Here is an 18,695-nt window from a genome sequence, read left to right on the forward strand (position 1 = left end):
GGATGCAAAGATTCTCAACAAGATCCTAGCTAATAGGATCCAACCATACATTAAAAAGACTATCCACCATGACCAGGTGGGCTTAATCCTTGGGAGGCAAGAGTGGTTCAACATTCTCAAATCAATCAATGTGATAGAACAAATCAATAAATGAAGAGAGAAGAACCACATGGTCCTTTCAGTTGATTCAGGAAAAGCATTTGACAAGATACAGCATCCATTCCTGATTAAAACACTTCAAAGTATAGGGATAGAGGGAATATTCCTCTATCATAAAATCTATCTATGAAAAACCCACAGCAAATAGCATTCTCCATGGGGAAAAGCTGGCAGCCTTCTTTTTGAGATCAGGAACACAACAAGGATGCCCACTCTTGCTACTGTTGTTCAACATAGTACTAGAAGTCCTAGCAACAGCAATCAGACAACACAAAGAAATAAAAGGTATTCAAATTGGCAAAGAAGAAGTCAAACTCTCTCTTTTTGCAGATGACATGATACTTTATATGGAAAACCCAAAAGACTACACCCCCAAACTACTAGAACTCATACAGCAATTCAGTAATGTAACAGGATACAAAATAGGAAATGTATTTTGTACAATGTACAGAAATCAGTTGCTTTCTTATACATGAACAATGAAAATATGGAAAGGGAAATTAGAGAATTGATTCCATTTACTATAGCACCAATAACCACAAGATACTTGGGAATAAACCAAACAAAAAGGTAAAGGATCTGTACTTGAGGAACTACAGAACTTTCATGAAAGAAATTGAAGACACAACAAGATGGAAAAGCATTCCATGCTATGGATCAGAAGAATAAACATTGTTAAAATGTCTATACTGCCTAGAGCAATGTATACTTTCAATGCCATCTTGATCAAAATTCCACTGGCATTTTTCAAAGTTCTGGAACAAAAAAATCCTAAAATTTGTATGGAACCAGAAGAGACCCCAAATTGCTAAGGAAATGTTGAAAAAGAAAAACAAAACTGGGGGCATCATGTTGTCTGATTTCAAGCTTTACTACAAAACTGTGATCACCAAAACATTTTTTGTGCACTGGCACAAAAACAGATACATAGACCAGTGGAACAGAGTAGAGAGCCCAGATATAGACCCACAACTCTATGGTCAAATAATCTTCGACAAAGCAGGAAAAAATATACAGTGGAGAAAAGACAGTCTCTTCAATAAATGGTGCTGGGAAAATTGGACAGCTATATATAGAAGAATGAAACTTGACCATTCTTTTACACCATACCCAAAGATAAACTCGAAATGGATAAAAGACCTCAATGTAAGGCAGGAATCTATCAAAATCCTAGAGGAGAACATAGGCAGTAACCTCTTTGACATTGGCCACAGCAACTTCTTTCAAGACATGTCTCCAAAGGCAAAGGAAACAAAAGCAAAAATGAACTTTTGGGACTTCATCAAGATCAAAAGCTTCTGTACAGCAAAGGAAACAGTCAACAAAACAAAGAAAAAGAAAAGAAAAAGAAAATAAGAGAAATGAGAGAAGTACAGAGCTTGAAAGGAAAGGAGAAATTAAAGATAAACCTGAGACTTGTTAGGGGCACCTGGGTTGTTCAGTCAGTTGAGTGTCTGACTCTTGATTTCTACTCAAGTTGTAGTCTCTGGGTTGTGAGGTTGAGCCCCACACTAGGCTCCACTCTAAGTGTGGAGTCTGCTTGAGATTCTCATTCTCCCTCTCCCTCTGCCCTTCTCCCTGCTCTCTCTTTCTCTTGCTCTCGAGAGTATTATGGTAAGTGAAATAAGATAAACACCATATGATTTAACTTATATGTGAAATCTAAAAAACCAAACGAACAAACAAAAACAAACAGAATCATAAATACAGGCCAAAAAACTGGTGTTTTCCAAGGGGAAATGGTTGGGGCAATGGGTGAAATTGATGAAGGGGATCAAGAGGTTCAAATTTCCAACTATAAAGTCATAACAAATAAGTCAAAATAAATAAAATCTTATAAAATAAGTCAAAATAAAATCTTTTTAAAAACATTATACTTGAGGGACACCTGGGTGGCTCAGTTGGTTGAGGTTTGCCTTCAGTTCAGGTCATGATCCCAGGGTCCTGGGATCAAGTCCTGTGTCAGGTTCCTTTCTCAGTGGGAAGCCTGCTTCTTCCTCTGTCTGCCCCTCCCCCTGCTTGTGCTCTCTCCCTTTGCCAAATAAATAAATATTTTAAAAATATATATGAGACTTGTTAATTTAACAAATGATGCTATTAACCCACTTATATATATCAAAAATGTGTGAAATGCTGCAAAAGTATGTTCAATAAATTTTTAAAATCAATTACATTGTATTGTTTTACCAGACCTAATAAATGGCTTGAAGGTGGTAAAGAGAACAGGAGCTTTCTATTAATATGTTCAACAAATATTCAATAGCTTACATAAGTGCTAAGTTCAAGGAACAAAAAAGCCTGCCATGTTTAATTTTGAATGGAAATAGTCAAGTCACTTTAAATGTCCGGGCCTTGGGGTCCCCATTCACAAATGAAGAGATTGGGCCAGATTTATTTATTTATTTATTCTAACATAAATTCTAAAATTTCTCACAGTAACCATAGAGTAAGAACCATCAGTAGCTTCACAAAAGATAAAGGGAATGAAAGCATACCACTGTGAAAAAGTCATCAATTTACAAAGGAAGGTAGCAAGTCAGAAAAAGGGAGAATTCAAAACAGCCAGAAAACAGTAAGATTGCTTTAGTAAGTTCTTACCTGGAAATGTACTGAATTCTCAAAAGACATAGAGTGGCTAGATGGATGAAAAAACAAGCATACAAGGAAACAAACAAAAACAAGACCCAAACAAGTGCTGCTTACAAGAAACTCACTTCAACTTTAAGGACAAACATAGGCTCAGAGTGAAGGGATGGAAAAAGATATTAACACCAGTGAAAAATGAAAGAGCAGGAGTAGCTATACTTATATCAACCAAAATAGATTTTATGCCAAAAATATTAACAAGAATCAAAGAAGATCGTTGTACAATGACAAAGAAGTCAATTCACCAAGAAAATCTAACAATCATAATTATATATGCATTTAACATCAGAGCACCTGAATATATTGAGAAGATACTAATAGATCTAAAGGGAGAAATAGAAAACAGTATAATGACGGTAGAGGACTTCAATATTCCACTTGTAACAATCGGATAGATCATTTCGACAGAAAATCAAGAAAAATTGGACTTGAAATGTACTTTAGACTAAATGGGCCAATATATACAGAACATTCTTTCCAACAACAAAATTCACATTCTTCTCAAATGCATACAGAACATTCTCCAAGAAAGATCACATGACAGATCACAAAAGAAGTCTTAGTAAGTTCAAAGTTTAAAAAGAATGAAATCATACCAAGTATCTTTTCCAACACAATGGTTTGAAACTAGAAATCAGTAACAGATAGAAAGCTGGAATATTTTTAAATATGTGGAAATTAAACAATGTACTCCTGAACAATGAATTAAAGAAGAAATCAAGAGGGAAATTTAAAAAGACCTGAATTAAACAACAATGGGAATACAACATACCAAAATCTATGGAATGCAGCAAAAGTGGTTTTAAGAAAAGTTTACAGCAATAAATATCTACATTAAAAGATGCAAGGAGCATCTGGGTGGCTGTCAGTTAAGCATTTGACTCTTGATTTTGGGCCAGGTCATGATCTCAGGGTTGAGCTTGAAATCGAGCCTCTATCCTGGGAATGTGGAACCTGCTTGAGATTCTCTCTCTCCCTCTCCATGTGCTATGCACCCGCCCCCAATGTCCTCTTCCTCTCTCTCTCATTCTCTCTAAAATAAATAAGTCTTGGGGTTTATTACCTGGGAGGCTCAGCTGGTTAAATGCCTCCCTTTAGCTCAGGTCATAATCCCAAGATCCTGAGATTGAGCCCTGTGTTGGGCTTTCTTCTCAGCAGGGAGCCTGCTTCTCCCTCTGCCTCTCCCCTCAGCTTGTGCTCTCTCTCTCTCTCTCAAATAAATAAATAAATAAAATATTAAAAAAATAAAAAATCTTAAAAGATAAAGGAAGGATCTCTAACAATCTAATTTTACACCTCAAGAAAGTAGAAAAGGAATAAAGTAAGCCCAAAGTTAGCAGAAGGAAGTAAATAACAAAGGTCAGAGTAGAAATAAATGCATTAGAAACCAGGAAAACTATAGAAAAGATCATGAAATTAAGAGCTGGGTTTTTGAAAGATAAAATTGACAACTGACTAGCTAGACTAAAAAAAGAAAAGAGAGAGAGAGAGAAGACTCAAATAACTATGTAAATGACAGAGGAGACATTACAAGTGATACCACAAAAGTACAAAGGATCATAAGAGACTATTATGAACAATTATACAGCAAATTGGATAACCTAGAAGAAATTCATAAATTCTTAGAAACATAAAACCTACAAAGAATGACTCATGAAGAAATAGAAGATCTGAACAGACCAGTAACAAGGAAGGAGATTGAATCAGTAGTCAAAAGCCTCCCAATGAGAAAAGCCCAAGACCAGATGGTTTCACTCATGAATTCTACCAAACACTTAAAAAAAAATTAATGCAAATATTTCCCAAGTTCTTCCAAAAAAATGGAAGAGGAGGGAACACTCCCAAACTCACTTTTTGAGGCTAGCATTACCCTATATCCAAAGCCAGGTAAGGACACTACAAGGAAAGTAAACTATAGACCAATATCTATGGTGAATATAGATGCAAAAATTCTCAAGAAAATGTTAGCATACCAAATTTAATAGCACATTTAAATGATCATACACCATGATCAAGAGGATCCATCCCTGGAATGCAAGGATGGTTTAATGTATGCCCACCAATAAATGTGATACATCAAATTAACAGAATGAAAGATAAAAATAATATGATCATCTCGATACAGGAAAAGAATATAATAATACAAGATAATTCATGATAGGAACTGTCAACAGATTGGGACTAGAAGGAACACACCTCAACATAATATAGACCATATATGATATGCCTACAGCTAGCATTACATGCAATGTTGAAAGGTTTAGAGATTGAAAGCTTTTTCTTCTAAGATCAGGAACAGATCAAGGGTGTCCACTCTCATTGGTCCCTTTCAACATAGTACTGGCCAGAGCAGTTACGGAGGGAAAAGGAATAAAAGACACCTAAATTGGAAGTAAATAAAATTACCTTTCTTTACAGATGATATGATCTTAGAATACTCCAATGATGCTACCAAAAAAAGTTAGAACTAATCGATAGATGAAGTTATAAGATACAAAATCAACAAATATAAATCAGTTGTTTCATATACTAACAGTGAAATATCTGAAAAAGAAACAATCTCAATTATAATGGCATCAAAATCATACTTAGGAATAAAGGGAGTGAAAGATCTCTATACTGTACACTGAAACCACAAAACTGTGATGAGAAAAATTAAAAAAGATGCAAAGAAATGGAAAAATATTCTATGTTCATCAGGAGAGTTAATATGTTAAAATGTCCATACTACCCAAGCCATCTATAGATTCAATGCAATCCCTATCAAAATTCCAATGACATTTCCCCCAGAAATAGAAAAACAACCCTAAAATTTGAGTGGAACCACCAAAGACCCAGAATAGTAAAAGCAATCTTGATAAAGAAGAATGAATTGGAGGCATCACACTTCCTGTTCTAAACTATACTAAAAAGCTATAGTAATTAACACAGTATGGTACTGGCATAAAACACACACACATAGACCAATGGAACATAAACAAGAGTCCAGAAGTAAACCTTTGCATATACAGTCTACTAATGTTTGACAGGGAGCCAAGAATACTCAGTGAGAAGAAGTCTCTAATAAATGATGTTGGGAAAACTGGATGACCACATGCAGAAGAATGAAATTGGACCCCTATCTTACACCACTCATAAAAATTAACTCTATATAGCTTAAAGACTTAAACCTAAGACTTGAAATTGTAAGACCCCTAGAAGAAAACATGGGAAAAAACTCCTTGACATTGGTCTTGGCAATAATTTTTGAATATGACACCAAAAGTCTAGCAACAAAAGTAAAAATTAGTAAGCGATTATATCAAACTGAAAAGCTTCTGGACAGCAAAGGAAACCACCAACAAAATAGGCAACCTACAGAATGGGAGAAAATATTTGCAAATCATATGTCTGAGAAGGTATTAATATTCAAAATACAGAAAGAACTCCTATAACTCAGGCACAAAAATACCAAACAATCTGATTAAAAAATGGGCAGAGGAACTGAATAGACATTTTCAAATAAGACATACAAAAGGCCACAGATACATAAAAACATGGCTGCCAGCACTTAAATATCAGGGAAATCCAAATAAAAACCACAAGGAGGTAACATTTCATACCTGTTAGGAAGGTTATCATCAAAAAGATAAGAGAAATATTGGTGAGAATCTGGAGAAAACATGGGAAACATGTGCTCTGTTGGTGGGAATGTAAATTGGTATTATGGAAAACAATATGGTGGTTCCACAAAGAATTAAAAAATAGACCTATGACACAAATCAGCAATCCCACTTCAGAGTATATACCCAAAGGAAATAAAAACAGGAAGAGATATTTAAACTCCCATGTTCATTCTAGCATTATTTATAATAGTCAAGATCTGGAAACAACCTAAGTATCTTTCAATGGGTAAATGGATAAAGAAGCTGTGGTATATATAGATGCATATGGGTTATTCAGCTATGAAAAAGAAGGAAATCCAGCCACTTCAACAATATGAAAGAACCTTGTCAGTATTATGCTAAGTGAAATAAGTCAGATAAAGACAAATGCTACATGGTATCACTTGTATGTTAAATCTAAAAAGCCAAATTTGGGATACCTTGGGTGGCTTAGTTGGTTGAGCCTCTAACTCTTGATTTCTGCTTGGGCATAATTTCAGTGTCATGGGATCAAGCACTACAATGGGCTCCATGTTGGGTGTGGAGCTTGCTGGTGCTTTTCTCTCTCCTTCTGCCCTTCCCCTTTCATGAACATGCTCTCTAACTATAAATTAACTAATGATAATAATTTGAAAAAGCCAAGCCCATAGAAACAGAGAGTAGAATGGTGGTTACCAAGGACTGGGGGTGGGGTGGGGTGGGTAGAGGAAATGGGGAGATGTTGGCCAAAGGGTACATACTTCCAGTTATAATGAACAGCATGGTGATTATAGTTAATAATACTGTATTATATACCTGAAAGTTGCTAAGAGCATAGAGCTTAAATGTTCAAACTATAAAAGAGAAATAATTATGTGACATGATGCATGCATTAAAGTTATGGTGGGAACTATTTTATAAGTATATCAAATCAACATGTTGTATACCTTAAACTTATAAAACATTATATGTCAATCACATCCCAATAAAACTGGAATAAGGGAAAAAATAGGCAAATCATAAATGACCAGACGATAGAGGTAAAAGTGGAACATAGAGAAGGCATATGACAGAATACCAAAATAGATTTGAGGTGAAATTCAATGAACAGAATATTTTGTTTTGAGTCAAGCATAAGAGAAAAAGTAAAGTAAAATCGAAGCTAACCTGCATAATTTCATCATGTCCTCTTGAAAAGAAATGCAAGCGTTGGATGTCTCCAGTTTTCTTTGGCTCTTAAAAAATGAACCAAGCAGGGATGCCTGGGTGGCTCAGTGGGTTAAGCCGCTGCCTTCGGTTCAGGTCATGATCCCGAGGTCCTCTGATTGAGTCCCGCAACAGGCTCCTTGCTCAGCGGGGAGCCTGCCTCTCGCTCCACCTCTCTCTCCACCTCTGCCTGCCTCTCTGCCTGCATGTGTGCTTTCTCTCTCTCTTTCTGACAAATAAATAAAATCTTAAAAAAAAAAAAAAAAAGAAGGGGAAAAAAAAATGAACGAAGCAGGGGTGCCTGGATGGCTCAGTGGGTTAAGGCCTCTGCCTTTGGCTCAGGTTATGATCCCAGTGTCCTGGGATGGAGCCCCGCATCAGGCTCTCTGCTTGGCAGGGAGCCTACTTCCCCTCTCTCTCTGCCTACCTCTCTGCCTACTTGTGATCTCTCTCCCTGTCAAATAAATACATAAAAAATATTAAAAAAAAAAATGGAACCAAGCAGATTTGAAGCCAGTTGTTAGGTCTCTAAAAGATCTGGGAACATGATGGCCACGTTGTCTTTGATAACCTTAACTTTGTCAGTATACAAGGTTGCTTGAGTTAGGAGTCTTCTGGTTTGGGAATATCTCCATTTTTAAGAGATGCCTTTGTGGAGCATTGATAGGAGCCATTGGTGGGCTTTGCTTACAGCCTTATCTTGGGGATCAGGATCTCACAAAGTAGAGGAGCTTGTGGTAAGGAAGAACAGGTTCTGATGTCTTCAGAAAAGGTGAAAATTCTCTTGTGGATCTCATCAAGGGAGTTCTCCAGTTAGAAGTGACATAGAAGCTACCACCATGTCTTTCTAACCAAAACCGTTTTGGTCAAAAAGGATTAGTTAACCTCATAGAGCAGAGTTCTGTGAAGACATGGGAAATGCTGGTCTCTGACCATTACTCTCTGCTTCCGGGTGCTAATCCAGCCTGGCTCAAATCATGTAAGGCTGCTTGCCCACCCTGAGTCAGGTGTGGGTTTAGGTTTCTGGAATGTTCTTTACCCATGCAGTGAGAAACCAGCATATGCAACAGAATAGGTGCTGGAGGCAGTGTTTACCCGATTGTGGGCAGACTCTTTGGACCTGTGTTAATAATAGGTTCTCCTACTGATAGACTGATCTAGGCTTTGGCACTTTGTGTCCTTCCAAAAGTAATGGAGTGTGTACTCCTGAGTTATGTGTAGCATGGAGAAAATTAGTTCAGATGTCAGCTTTTTTCTTTTCTTTTCTTTTTTTTTCTTCCAAGAGTGGCTGGATGCTTGGCAGGGTGTATAATCACATGGTCTTTAGATCTTTTAAAAGCTGATTTTCCTGGGCCTAATCCCAGGGGAGTTGGATACATGCTCTCTGGTAATTACTGATTCAGCTCCCATGGGTGTTGAACTGAGAAATTTAAATAAGAATTACACACACACACACACACACACTCAGATGATGGCAAATATTAAACCAGATTGGTCTGTCATGGTCACCTCTTCTCTAGGATTAGGAGAGAAGGCAGGCCCAAGATCAGATTCGGAAATAACTCCATTCTCCATGATGTCGTAAAAGGCCAGAGTTATTGAGGGTGAAGGTGAACAGTAAATGCCAACTAGGTGTTGGCTCATGTTTCCAGCAGGACCAACCTACCACTGCCAAAGGCTTCTTGTTAAAAATGGGTCTCCTGACCTTTCGTGCCTGGGTGTTCTCAGGAGCTCAGATGTTTGTGCCACAGGCTCAAGGACTCTCAAGTTCAAATCACTGGCACATTGTTTGGAGTTTCTGAATTTCTGAAGTAATGGGGGACAGGGCTTCACTCAACAAGACAGTAAAATCATTTGAATCCACAGCCTGACGGACTGCCAAGCAGGGGCACCTTCAGTCTGCCCCTGTGTGGGGTGATGAGAGAGTGGGGGACCCCAAGCTTGATGACATTTACTGTGCTGGTTAAGAGCATGCCCTGTTGGGAACAGCCCTCATCCTGAGAGTACACTTCAGTTTTAGTTGTTTAAAAATACACCCTGAGACAGAAATTTCAGGACAGAATGTCCTAGAATCAGTTCAAAGGTTATTCTGTTCCTTCACAAGAATCTGGCATTCCTACCTTGGTCTCAACTGCCATCTCAGACAGTAAATTCCTTTTATGTGTCTGAGCAGGTTTGGACCTCCTAAAATGTTCTGGGGAGTAGAATTAGAGCAGTTTGCCCTGCTGTGTGAGGGAAGGAATTTAGCAAGCATAGATCTTTCCTGAGAAAGCTGCACAGAGGTTTTGATGCAACTTGTTTGGGAATATTAAGTCACACTTTCATTTTCCTTTCAAGAGAATGGGTTGGTGTTCCCATAAAATCTTTCTTACCCCATTAGCATGAATTTATGCTTAAAGTGCTGGAGGTATACTCTGTTTATGACTCAGTACAAACAAGGAATCAGAAGGTGAGGAGGGGGTGTGGGGGAATGTTTTTTTTTTGCAGTGGTTCAAAATGTCTTGTTGGAATCTTTGTCTCAGTAACTCGCCACCAATATTCAGTGAAGAATTATTGTATGCTTATCTTATATGTGCATCCGAGTAATTCCCACAATAACCCTGTAAACTGCTACAGTTATTCCCATTTTTCAGAAAAAGAAACAGAGACGGGGAGAATGAGTAATGTATCCAGATTGTACAGCTAAGCAGTCTGTGGTCTGAGCCTTCAGCGTCCAGCAGTATTTGGCCTCTACTGCTGTTGTCCAACGTGGCAGGCTCTGTTTACCTAAGATTTTTGGAGGTGCCCATTTCCACAAATGCCCAGGATGCAGCCTGCACCTTCTACTCAAAGCAGGGCCTCTGGACCAGCAGCATGGTGGCCCCAGGAACCTGTCCAAAAGGCAGAATGTCAGAGCACCTTCCGGCCCCTGCCCCCGGGGCTACTGTACCACAAGATGCCTACACATTCCCACACACACATGGTGGAGTTTGAGAAGCAGGGCTCCCTGCCACCAGAGAGCGGTATGTTCTTCGTACTCTCCCTCCCTGCCCTCCCCCCCATCTAATCTGGTGGAGTAATTTTAAGTTCTTTAAAAGTAACAATTACAGAAAAATCACAATGTCTCAAAATATCTTACCAAGAGAGTACTCAAAGCTGTCTAACTGGAAACGTGACAAGGATTTCTGAGCATCTTTGAATTGTTTTTGAGACAGTCAGGAAAAATCCAAACATCTAAAAGACCACAAATTTTAAAATGCACAATAACATACACTTCATACACACATGGGCCCAAATGAGACCTGGAGGTCCGAGGGGTCTTAGAGATTCTGTTCTTGGTGGGGTTTGCACTGGGCCCCATTTCCTGAGCAGATGTCGCCCAACACGGAGCCACCCTGTGGGAGAAGCCTTGTTGATGGAGAGGAAAAGTGAGAACCAAGCTGTCAACAACCCCAGTTCCTGCCAAACCTCATTTGTCTCCCTGCCAGCCAGGATTCTGAAAATGCATTTGGGAATTTTGACTTTTGGGTTTTACAGAATATGAAATTCAGCCTTGATGAGTTGACCTAGCTTAGGGATAACTGTAATATATTTTGTCTTACACCATTCAGAATCTATTTCTAGAAGATAGAAATAATAATGAGGCCATTGAAAGAACTGGAAGGGACTGCCTCTCTCCCCCGCACCTAGGTCCCCATTCTGAATTCCCATTCGGGTAGTCCTGGTATTGCAAACTGTTACAAGACAGGAGTGAGAACATTTGCTCTGGGGCTGGGGGGTGGGGGGTGGGGCAGGGAGGACTTCGGAGGACCCCTGCCCTGTTTGTGGCCAGCATCACTTTCTGGTCCTTAATGGGGACAACATCAGAATATGACTTAAGAAAATGGAGGGAGGATCACTAAATGCTGCCTGTCACTTCCGCCTACATTTCACTACTTTGGACCCAGTGTTTCAAATGTTGAAATTATTGAGAGTGAGCCTCCGTTTTGGCAGAATGGTATTACACTGCACCATCGTCAGCAGTCCTGGGTCTTTGTCCCCCCGAAGACAGATCTCTGCTTGAATTCTGGTGTCAGCACTAGGATTTCTCAAAGACTTTCTCTTTTTCCTTTTTTAAAAAATTTCAGGTTCTATATTTTTAATGTTCGCTTTTGTCACTTAGAGCCTACATAACATGTACAGTTTAAAGAGTACGGGCCTGCCGCACAGTCACGGGCGTGTTCTGAGCTGCGAGCTGGGGTGGGGCTTCTGGCGCCCTTACCCTGGATATCGTTCCTGGCGCGCATGCGCAAGGCCTGGCCTGTGGCAGTGGGTAGCAGAGGGCGAGATGCTCCCTTCAGACTGAGACTTATCTTCTGAGTCACAGTTTTCTGCTGGCCTTAATAGCTTGAGAATCCTAAGTCGCTAATGTATTTCTATAATGGTCTCAGAGACTTCGGAAATAAGCAAGATTTTTTGTTTTTGTTTTGTTTTTGGCTTAATGCCTTTGTCTCTGGACCCCTTAGCCCTTTCTGAGAATCATTTCATTTTATTTTTTTAAGCATTTAGTTTTCACACATGTATACATCTGTGAACCCATCAGCTCATTTAAACAGTGAATGTATGCATCCACTTCCCTTGTGCCTTTTTCTAATCCTTCCATCCTGAAGCCAACCATCTACTTTCTGTCACTATGGATTACTTTGCATTGTTTGGTTTTAAGGCAGCTGAGCCTAGAGCATAAACCCGTTTTTCTACCTAGAACCACAACCATACTTAATTTGTAATGAGTTTGCTTCACCTTCCAGTGACCTCTCTGGAGACTGAATAAAACTTAATCCTCATGAGGCTCCTCCGGGGCTCACGGCACAGCCAGGATTCCTTACCCAAAGGAGATGTCAGACCCCACAGGCAGCTCAAAGGTTCCTGACTCTGTCAAAAATTCCGGAACAGTCACAGTGAAAAATATTTTATTTAAGTTTATACAAAATACAGTCATGTACAAAAGTGTGCACAACATTTTTCATTCGGTTTGCATTTTAAAAAAGGACAACTGTAATTTCAAACACGTTCTGCTCACATTTCGTGTAAACATTGTTCTGGGCCCATATTATTAACGAAGATTGTATCTACTCTTGGAGATTTTCGTGACAGCACGTATACGTGCTTTCAGATTGAGAATCAGATCTGCCTCACCGATTTCTCCAGCCACGTGCAGGAGCCCGACAGGGCAGATTCCGGGCAGACGAGCATCTCCAGAGATGGAATTGTGACGTCTCAGCCATAGTGACTTGGAGCTGGAGATATTTCATTTTACACACACGTTTGTGTAGATCTGTAACTGATCTCTGCCGATGTCCACACTTTTATTATGAAGGATCATATAGCAGAGGAATGCAGATGCCCCAGGGGCACGGTCCTACTCCGCCAAGGGCCAACGCCACGAGGCTGCACCTGCCACACACACGCTCTCATTGTGAGCTTGCCTCATTGACCGTGTGAAGTGTTAGGATGCACCATCTGAATAAACATTTGAAAATACGTTTAGCTACTCTTATGGCAAAATGTACTCTTCAGGTCATTTTGAGGGTCAAGCGGAGGAAAAATAAAAGAAGGGAATAAAGGGAAAGAAAGCACTTTGTGAGTTCTGCTGCACCTAAAGGCTTCATACTTTAGTATGGTGTCCTCTCTCCCTTTGGATGTACCCAAGTGGATACTGAAAAAGAATGTAAAGGAGGTGTTGGTCTTAGTGCAGAAACCATCTCCCCCCACCAAGGCGTGAAAAAAACCCTCCAGGAAGCAGTGCGTTGGGAAGATCCTTCTTGAATGCAAGACAGAATTTAGACTACAGCCAACGTTTCATAAAGCAGTTGATAGTTTATGGCATCAAAAGTAATAAGGTTAAGAAAAGTGGCATCTTCATGATCAGATTAAGAATCTCTTTGAAAAGGTGAATCAACAAACTAAAATCTGATTTTCCTTGTAAATTGGACCAGTTCTGTATACTGGGCCCAGTTCTGTCTGCTGAGAAATAGGAAGTTCTAGAAAGAACCAATGTAATCGATACCATGGCGGCCCCTTTGATAAACCTAAGTAGTCACCTTTTTAGGAATTCCAAGCTCAACCACATTCACAAATGCTCAGCCCTCAGGGGGCTCTAAGACTGCTCGCCTCAGGACAGCTCAGTGCAGTATTTATGAGTCTAGCACAGCCTTGTGACACTTGTCCTGGGCTAGAAGTGCCACACCTGGGACAGCCTCTTCGGATACCACGCAAGCATTGCATCAGAATGAGACGAAGCAAGACTTACACTAATGTTACAAATAGAGACGTGGCTGATCCCCGCCTATATGATGAGTGGTAAGATTTGACTTCAAACTAGCAACGAGAGGGAAGAAATCTAATTTTTAGCTCTCCATGCATTATGGCTAGGAATTAAAAGAAAAACAAATCAGTTCTCCAGTATGAAATTTGGTTTGGTCTTCTATGGAAATTTCCCCTGAATTCAGGGAGATCACTGAGGTTGTGTGAGCTTGCTTCTACTAGCACAAGACAAAGCAGCCGTCTGAAAAACTTCTAAGCAGGCCCTTCTCCTAAACCTTGCACATACATGTCTGAAGAGCAAATTCAAACCGAATGATTCAGAGATGAAATGCAGTAATGATACCATACCGACAGAACATAAACATCCATTTCAATGTTTACTCCTGAACACACAAAAAGCAAATGCTTGTGAAAATGACAAGCCTCTGCTATTTCTAATTCTTACAATCATACAATCAAGTTTATTCATGCTTCACCTTTACTTATCGTTGTTATTAAAAAACACCTGACATTTCTTTTGTTGGCGTGTGCTAATAAACACACACACACATTCCCAAGAGAGCAAAGGAAAAACCCCCGTCCAGAGCCTTCTGTATGAAGCCAATTAAGACGACGCCTCTAGAGCCTTGAGACCCTGGGCTACAGAAATGGTTGCTGTGGAAACAAATTTGCCTCAGCATTTCTGGCAGAGCCGTCACCTACTGCCATGTCTTCAAATAGGATCGAGTATAAACAGGGCTTTTCCGCCCTTAATCTGGGTGCCCTTCTATGAAATTAATATAGAGGAGAAATTACAAAGGAAAACATGACATTCCATACACAATTTATTTGACTGTAACTTGGTGTTTTCTTTTATTTAATCATACAAATTTGAATGGGGAGTCCTGGATAAATCTTTTATTTAATTTACCTTCGGCAGAAACAATAGATTTCAAACATTTAGTAGCTCCTCATTTATATATAGCATGTTTTAAAATTCTGTAGCGTATTAGTATTTTCAAAACAATACTCTTATTAAACAGATGTGCTTTAAAGGTTAACTGGTAATGATTTGATTTGTATTATAGCTTATTTAAGAGAAAAATTACTCAAAAAGGACAGACTAGACATGGATTTCTTTTAAAAAATACAATTTTTGGTCATGTGAATGATTCATGTTCAGATTTCAAAAATAGAAAACGTCCTAAAGTGCTTAATTTTATTTATAATATAACTCCTTGAAATTATAGTGATCTGCAATGTAAACAGTAGAGCAAAGAATACCAAACTATAGATTCACGTACATTTAAATCTGTAGATTATGTACCGTCTTTAAATGTGTGGATTAACACAGGGCACTTCCAACACACAGCTCATGCTTCTATATGATTATTTTTAAGAGCAAACATAAAGGTATTCTTTTCCCCCTATTCCCGACTTAGAACAATTGTCAACTGACAGCTTCTACCTCACTTCAGCAATGGAAAACAGTGCTATCACTACAATCTGACCAGTTTCTCAAGAACCCATTTTGAAACTGACGACGGGTCAGTAGAGTTTTACATTTTTATTTTCTTCTTCTTACCACACCGAACACAATGGTACCCTTGAGGAAGGTATCTCTCAAAGCCAACAGGAGGGCAGCAGCCTTGCTCTCCTGCTCCCCCTGTGACATTATCTTCAACAGGCAATCCCGCCAAAGTGCCTTCTCTAGGCAGCCGGCGGCTGGTGTGTGGACACCTGTGCTCCAGCCCACAGAGCGCAAACGGAGGCCTTGGACCAACAGGCAGAGACAGAATTCACTTTCCTCGGTGCAGACATGGAAGGTGAAAATCACAAGGTGACATCAGCACAGTGAAGAGATGAAGAATTCGGTGTTTTAAATTCCCTGGTCTTCCCCAAATGTCTAATATAGACAGCTTTGTGACACAGTCTCTGAAAAAATTATAATCCTAAGTGACCACACACCATTCTTTTACTCTTTACACATGATCTTGAAAATAGTGTGATTTAGATTCGGCCTTGGGCTGAGTTCTGAGGGCTACATTTACCCCCTTGGTGAGGGGATTTTAGTGCAGGTTTACTTAAAAAACAAAAACAAAAACAAAAACCATTAAACTCTGATAAGAACTCAGAAGGCTTAGAACACAGGCTCTTCTTACTCTCTCTCTTTCTCATGATCCTCAATACTTAAGCTAAGAATTAAGCAAGATCCTTTAGGTTTGGCTAGAGTCAAAATTGAAACCAAGCCCCAAAGAGGATGCTGTAGCATGCTGGCCTTGCTTAGTGTTGGATGTGAAAATCTGAGACTGATTAAGTGCAATCTATGTCCAGGAAGGAATTTTCGAGGCTCTTCACCCTGTTGCCTGATTTAAAAAATCAGCATGACTATAGCTATATTCCCTCTGTCCTCTGCAAATGATCCAGTCCTACTCAGGGATCACAATTCTTCGTCAGCTGAAGAAGTCCTGAAGCAACACACCGTCCAACAGACGACTGCATCGCCGTGCCGGGCAGACGCGGCTTCCGTCTACCTGAGAACCTAAGGGGAACAAGTCGCACGAGGGGGAGAGGTGCAGCTCTGTGGGAAGCTCACGAGAATGGCCAAGGCAGCAAATAGGGCTCTGACGCCTGTTCCCACTTTACCGGGTGCAAAGAGGACATGGACACGCACGGCGAGTTCGCTCTTCAGAGTGGAGTCCTGAGCTGGGCTTTGTTTCTTGTTATCACAGTAGACATGTTCCTCAGTTATCCAAGGGAAGAACTGTGCACGTTCTCTGTAGATGAGTATGTCTCCACGGAGTGATTCGTCACTGCCAGCGTTAGGAAATCTTCCCCTCGTGTCTCTGTGCACCTGGGGGATCTTGACTTTTCCTTACAAAATTCTTAAATCCAGGCAGGCTGCCTTCTTCCATCCAGGCAGTTTCTGAGGCTGGCAGCGAAAATGGACTGATCCCAAAGGCCTGGAGGCCAAAGGGCTACATGCTTTGCAGGTCCAGCTCCAAGGCTGCCTTCCAGTTTGTGCAGAGCGGCTGTTGACGAGGGGAGGCGGGCGCCAAGCTCAGCTTGCTCCTGTAGCCCCTCCGCGCGGGCTGGGGCTGTCCCCTCACATGGACTTGGAATCAATGTCTCTCTTGCTGATGAGCACCTCCAAGAGCCTTAGTTTTGCCTTTATGTGCTTATATTCACTGTATTCTTCAGCCATGGGAGTGCGGTCTTCCTTCTGGACATTTCTAGTGGAAACAAAGGAAAGGGGGCTGAGGATCACTGTCTGTCCCTCCTAGATCTACTGTTCATCAGGTGATTTATCGTCAGGTAGGATCTGCAATTTATCAACCTGTAGAATCGGTGTTCCCAAGTGTCCCTGGGTATCAAGACTGCAGCTGGGTTTACACAAGCAGTGAGAGATTGCTCCCCTTGGAAGGCCCCATGCACATGAATTTTTTGAGTTAACCTGGCATCCTGTAAAATGGTGGGAAGGACTAAAAACTGTAGAAAATTTTTCTCTCTGCTGCTGGTATGCATGAATGCACATTGGGAGTCTCCGTAGACTGAAATCCTTTATTTACACTTAATGCCTTCTCACTTTTATGTACTTCATTTAATGAACCATTAAGTTTCTAATTAGCAATTGGCATACCCATAATTTATAGGCTTAAAAAACAGATAGTTAATATCCTCCTTATTATAAAATTAGTCTTGGAATTCAGCAATTGGGTCACTTAACACTAATAAGCCCTTATAGGTGACTGAGTAATTTCATATGCATACTTTTTAATATGTGCAAATATTAACTGAGAGCTTACTGCAGGTCAAGCACCGTGCTAAGTACTCTGTCCCCATGGTCTGGTATGAGCCCTACAAGGTCGGGATGAAAAGGTGCTACTGTCTATGTTTTCAACCATTGTGTGGTGCCATTCTACTTCTCGTTCCACTTTGAAATGCGATGTCAAACATGCAAATACCAGGCTTCCTTCTCTTCTTATTAAAGAGAAAATACAGGAAAGGGGATAGCATGGGGCTTATTTAATTTGGTTCAATGAACTGAGAAACAAACTGATTTTACTCATGCTCTGCCTTGTTGAAGTAAAGGGTTCTAGATGGCTTCTCAGCACAGGGCAGTGAAGGGAACAGCAATCTGATAGTTGGCCTCACCCTGCTCTTCAAGGGACTTCCCTCTCCTCAGATATGAAATAAGGGAACCAGATTTAATGAGGACTGAAGTCAGAGTTTCAAACTTGTATGATGAAGACACCTGGCGGACTCCGTTGAAAGAGCACGCGACTCTTGAGCTCAGGGTCATGAGTTTGAGCCCCCATGTTTCGTGTAGAGATTACTTAAATAAATAAAAACTTAAAACCCCTACCTTGCATGATGATTATAAATTCCCATCAGCTATCCTTTCTTAAAACTTGTGAAGTTTATACATCATTTTATATAGTTCCTCATGTACAAGATAGCTGTGCATAAAGCAACTGCAATTACATGGAAAAAAGATAGACAAACCAAGAATATGTTTAGAAAGAAGAATGGGATGGAACAAACATTAATCCTGGTTTGTCTTTGGTTTCTTCTTCCTTTTTTGCGTATTATTTCTTTTGTCTGCCTATCGATATTTTCTAAATAGCCTACAATGCATGGGGAAAGAAAAGCAAATATGTAGGCATAAAAATTCATAAATCTTAAGAAAGTCACCATATGATCCAAATTAGGGATGCTAAAAAATAAATATATGTAATAATTGAAATAAACTGGAATACAACACATTTCAATGGTGAAGTTAGTGTTTATGGTGGGTTT

The 18,695-nt window shown here is 39.9% G+C and overlaps 1 protein-coding gene across 13 annotated transcripts in view; it reads right to left on the reverse strand.

Moving 5' to 3' along the window:
* Nucleotides 1-12,545: 12,545 nt before the first annotated feature.
* The window catches only part of FAM13A (family with sequence similarity 13 member A), a 353,806-nt gene continuing 347,656 nt past the window's right edge, over nucleotides 12,546-18,695 (reverse strand). For all 13 annotated transcript variants that reach the window (XM_047717965.1, XM_047717964.1, XM_047717962.1 and 10 more), the window contains one exon: nucleotides 12,546-17,128. In XM_047717965.1, coding sequence (XP_047573921.1) covers nucleotides 17,002-17,128 — 127 coding nt within the window. In that variant the 3' untranslated portion in view covers nucleotides 12,546-17,001. The remainder of the gene's footprint in view (nucleotides 17,129-18,695) is intronic.

Source organism: Lutra lutra, chromosome 2, assembly GCF_902655055.1.
Source record: "Lutra lutra chromosome 2, mLutLut1.2, whole genome shotgun sequence".
NCBI lineage: Eukaryota > Metazoa > Chordata > Mammalia > Carnivora > Mustelidae > Lutra > Lutra lutra.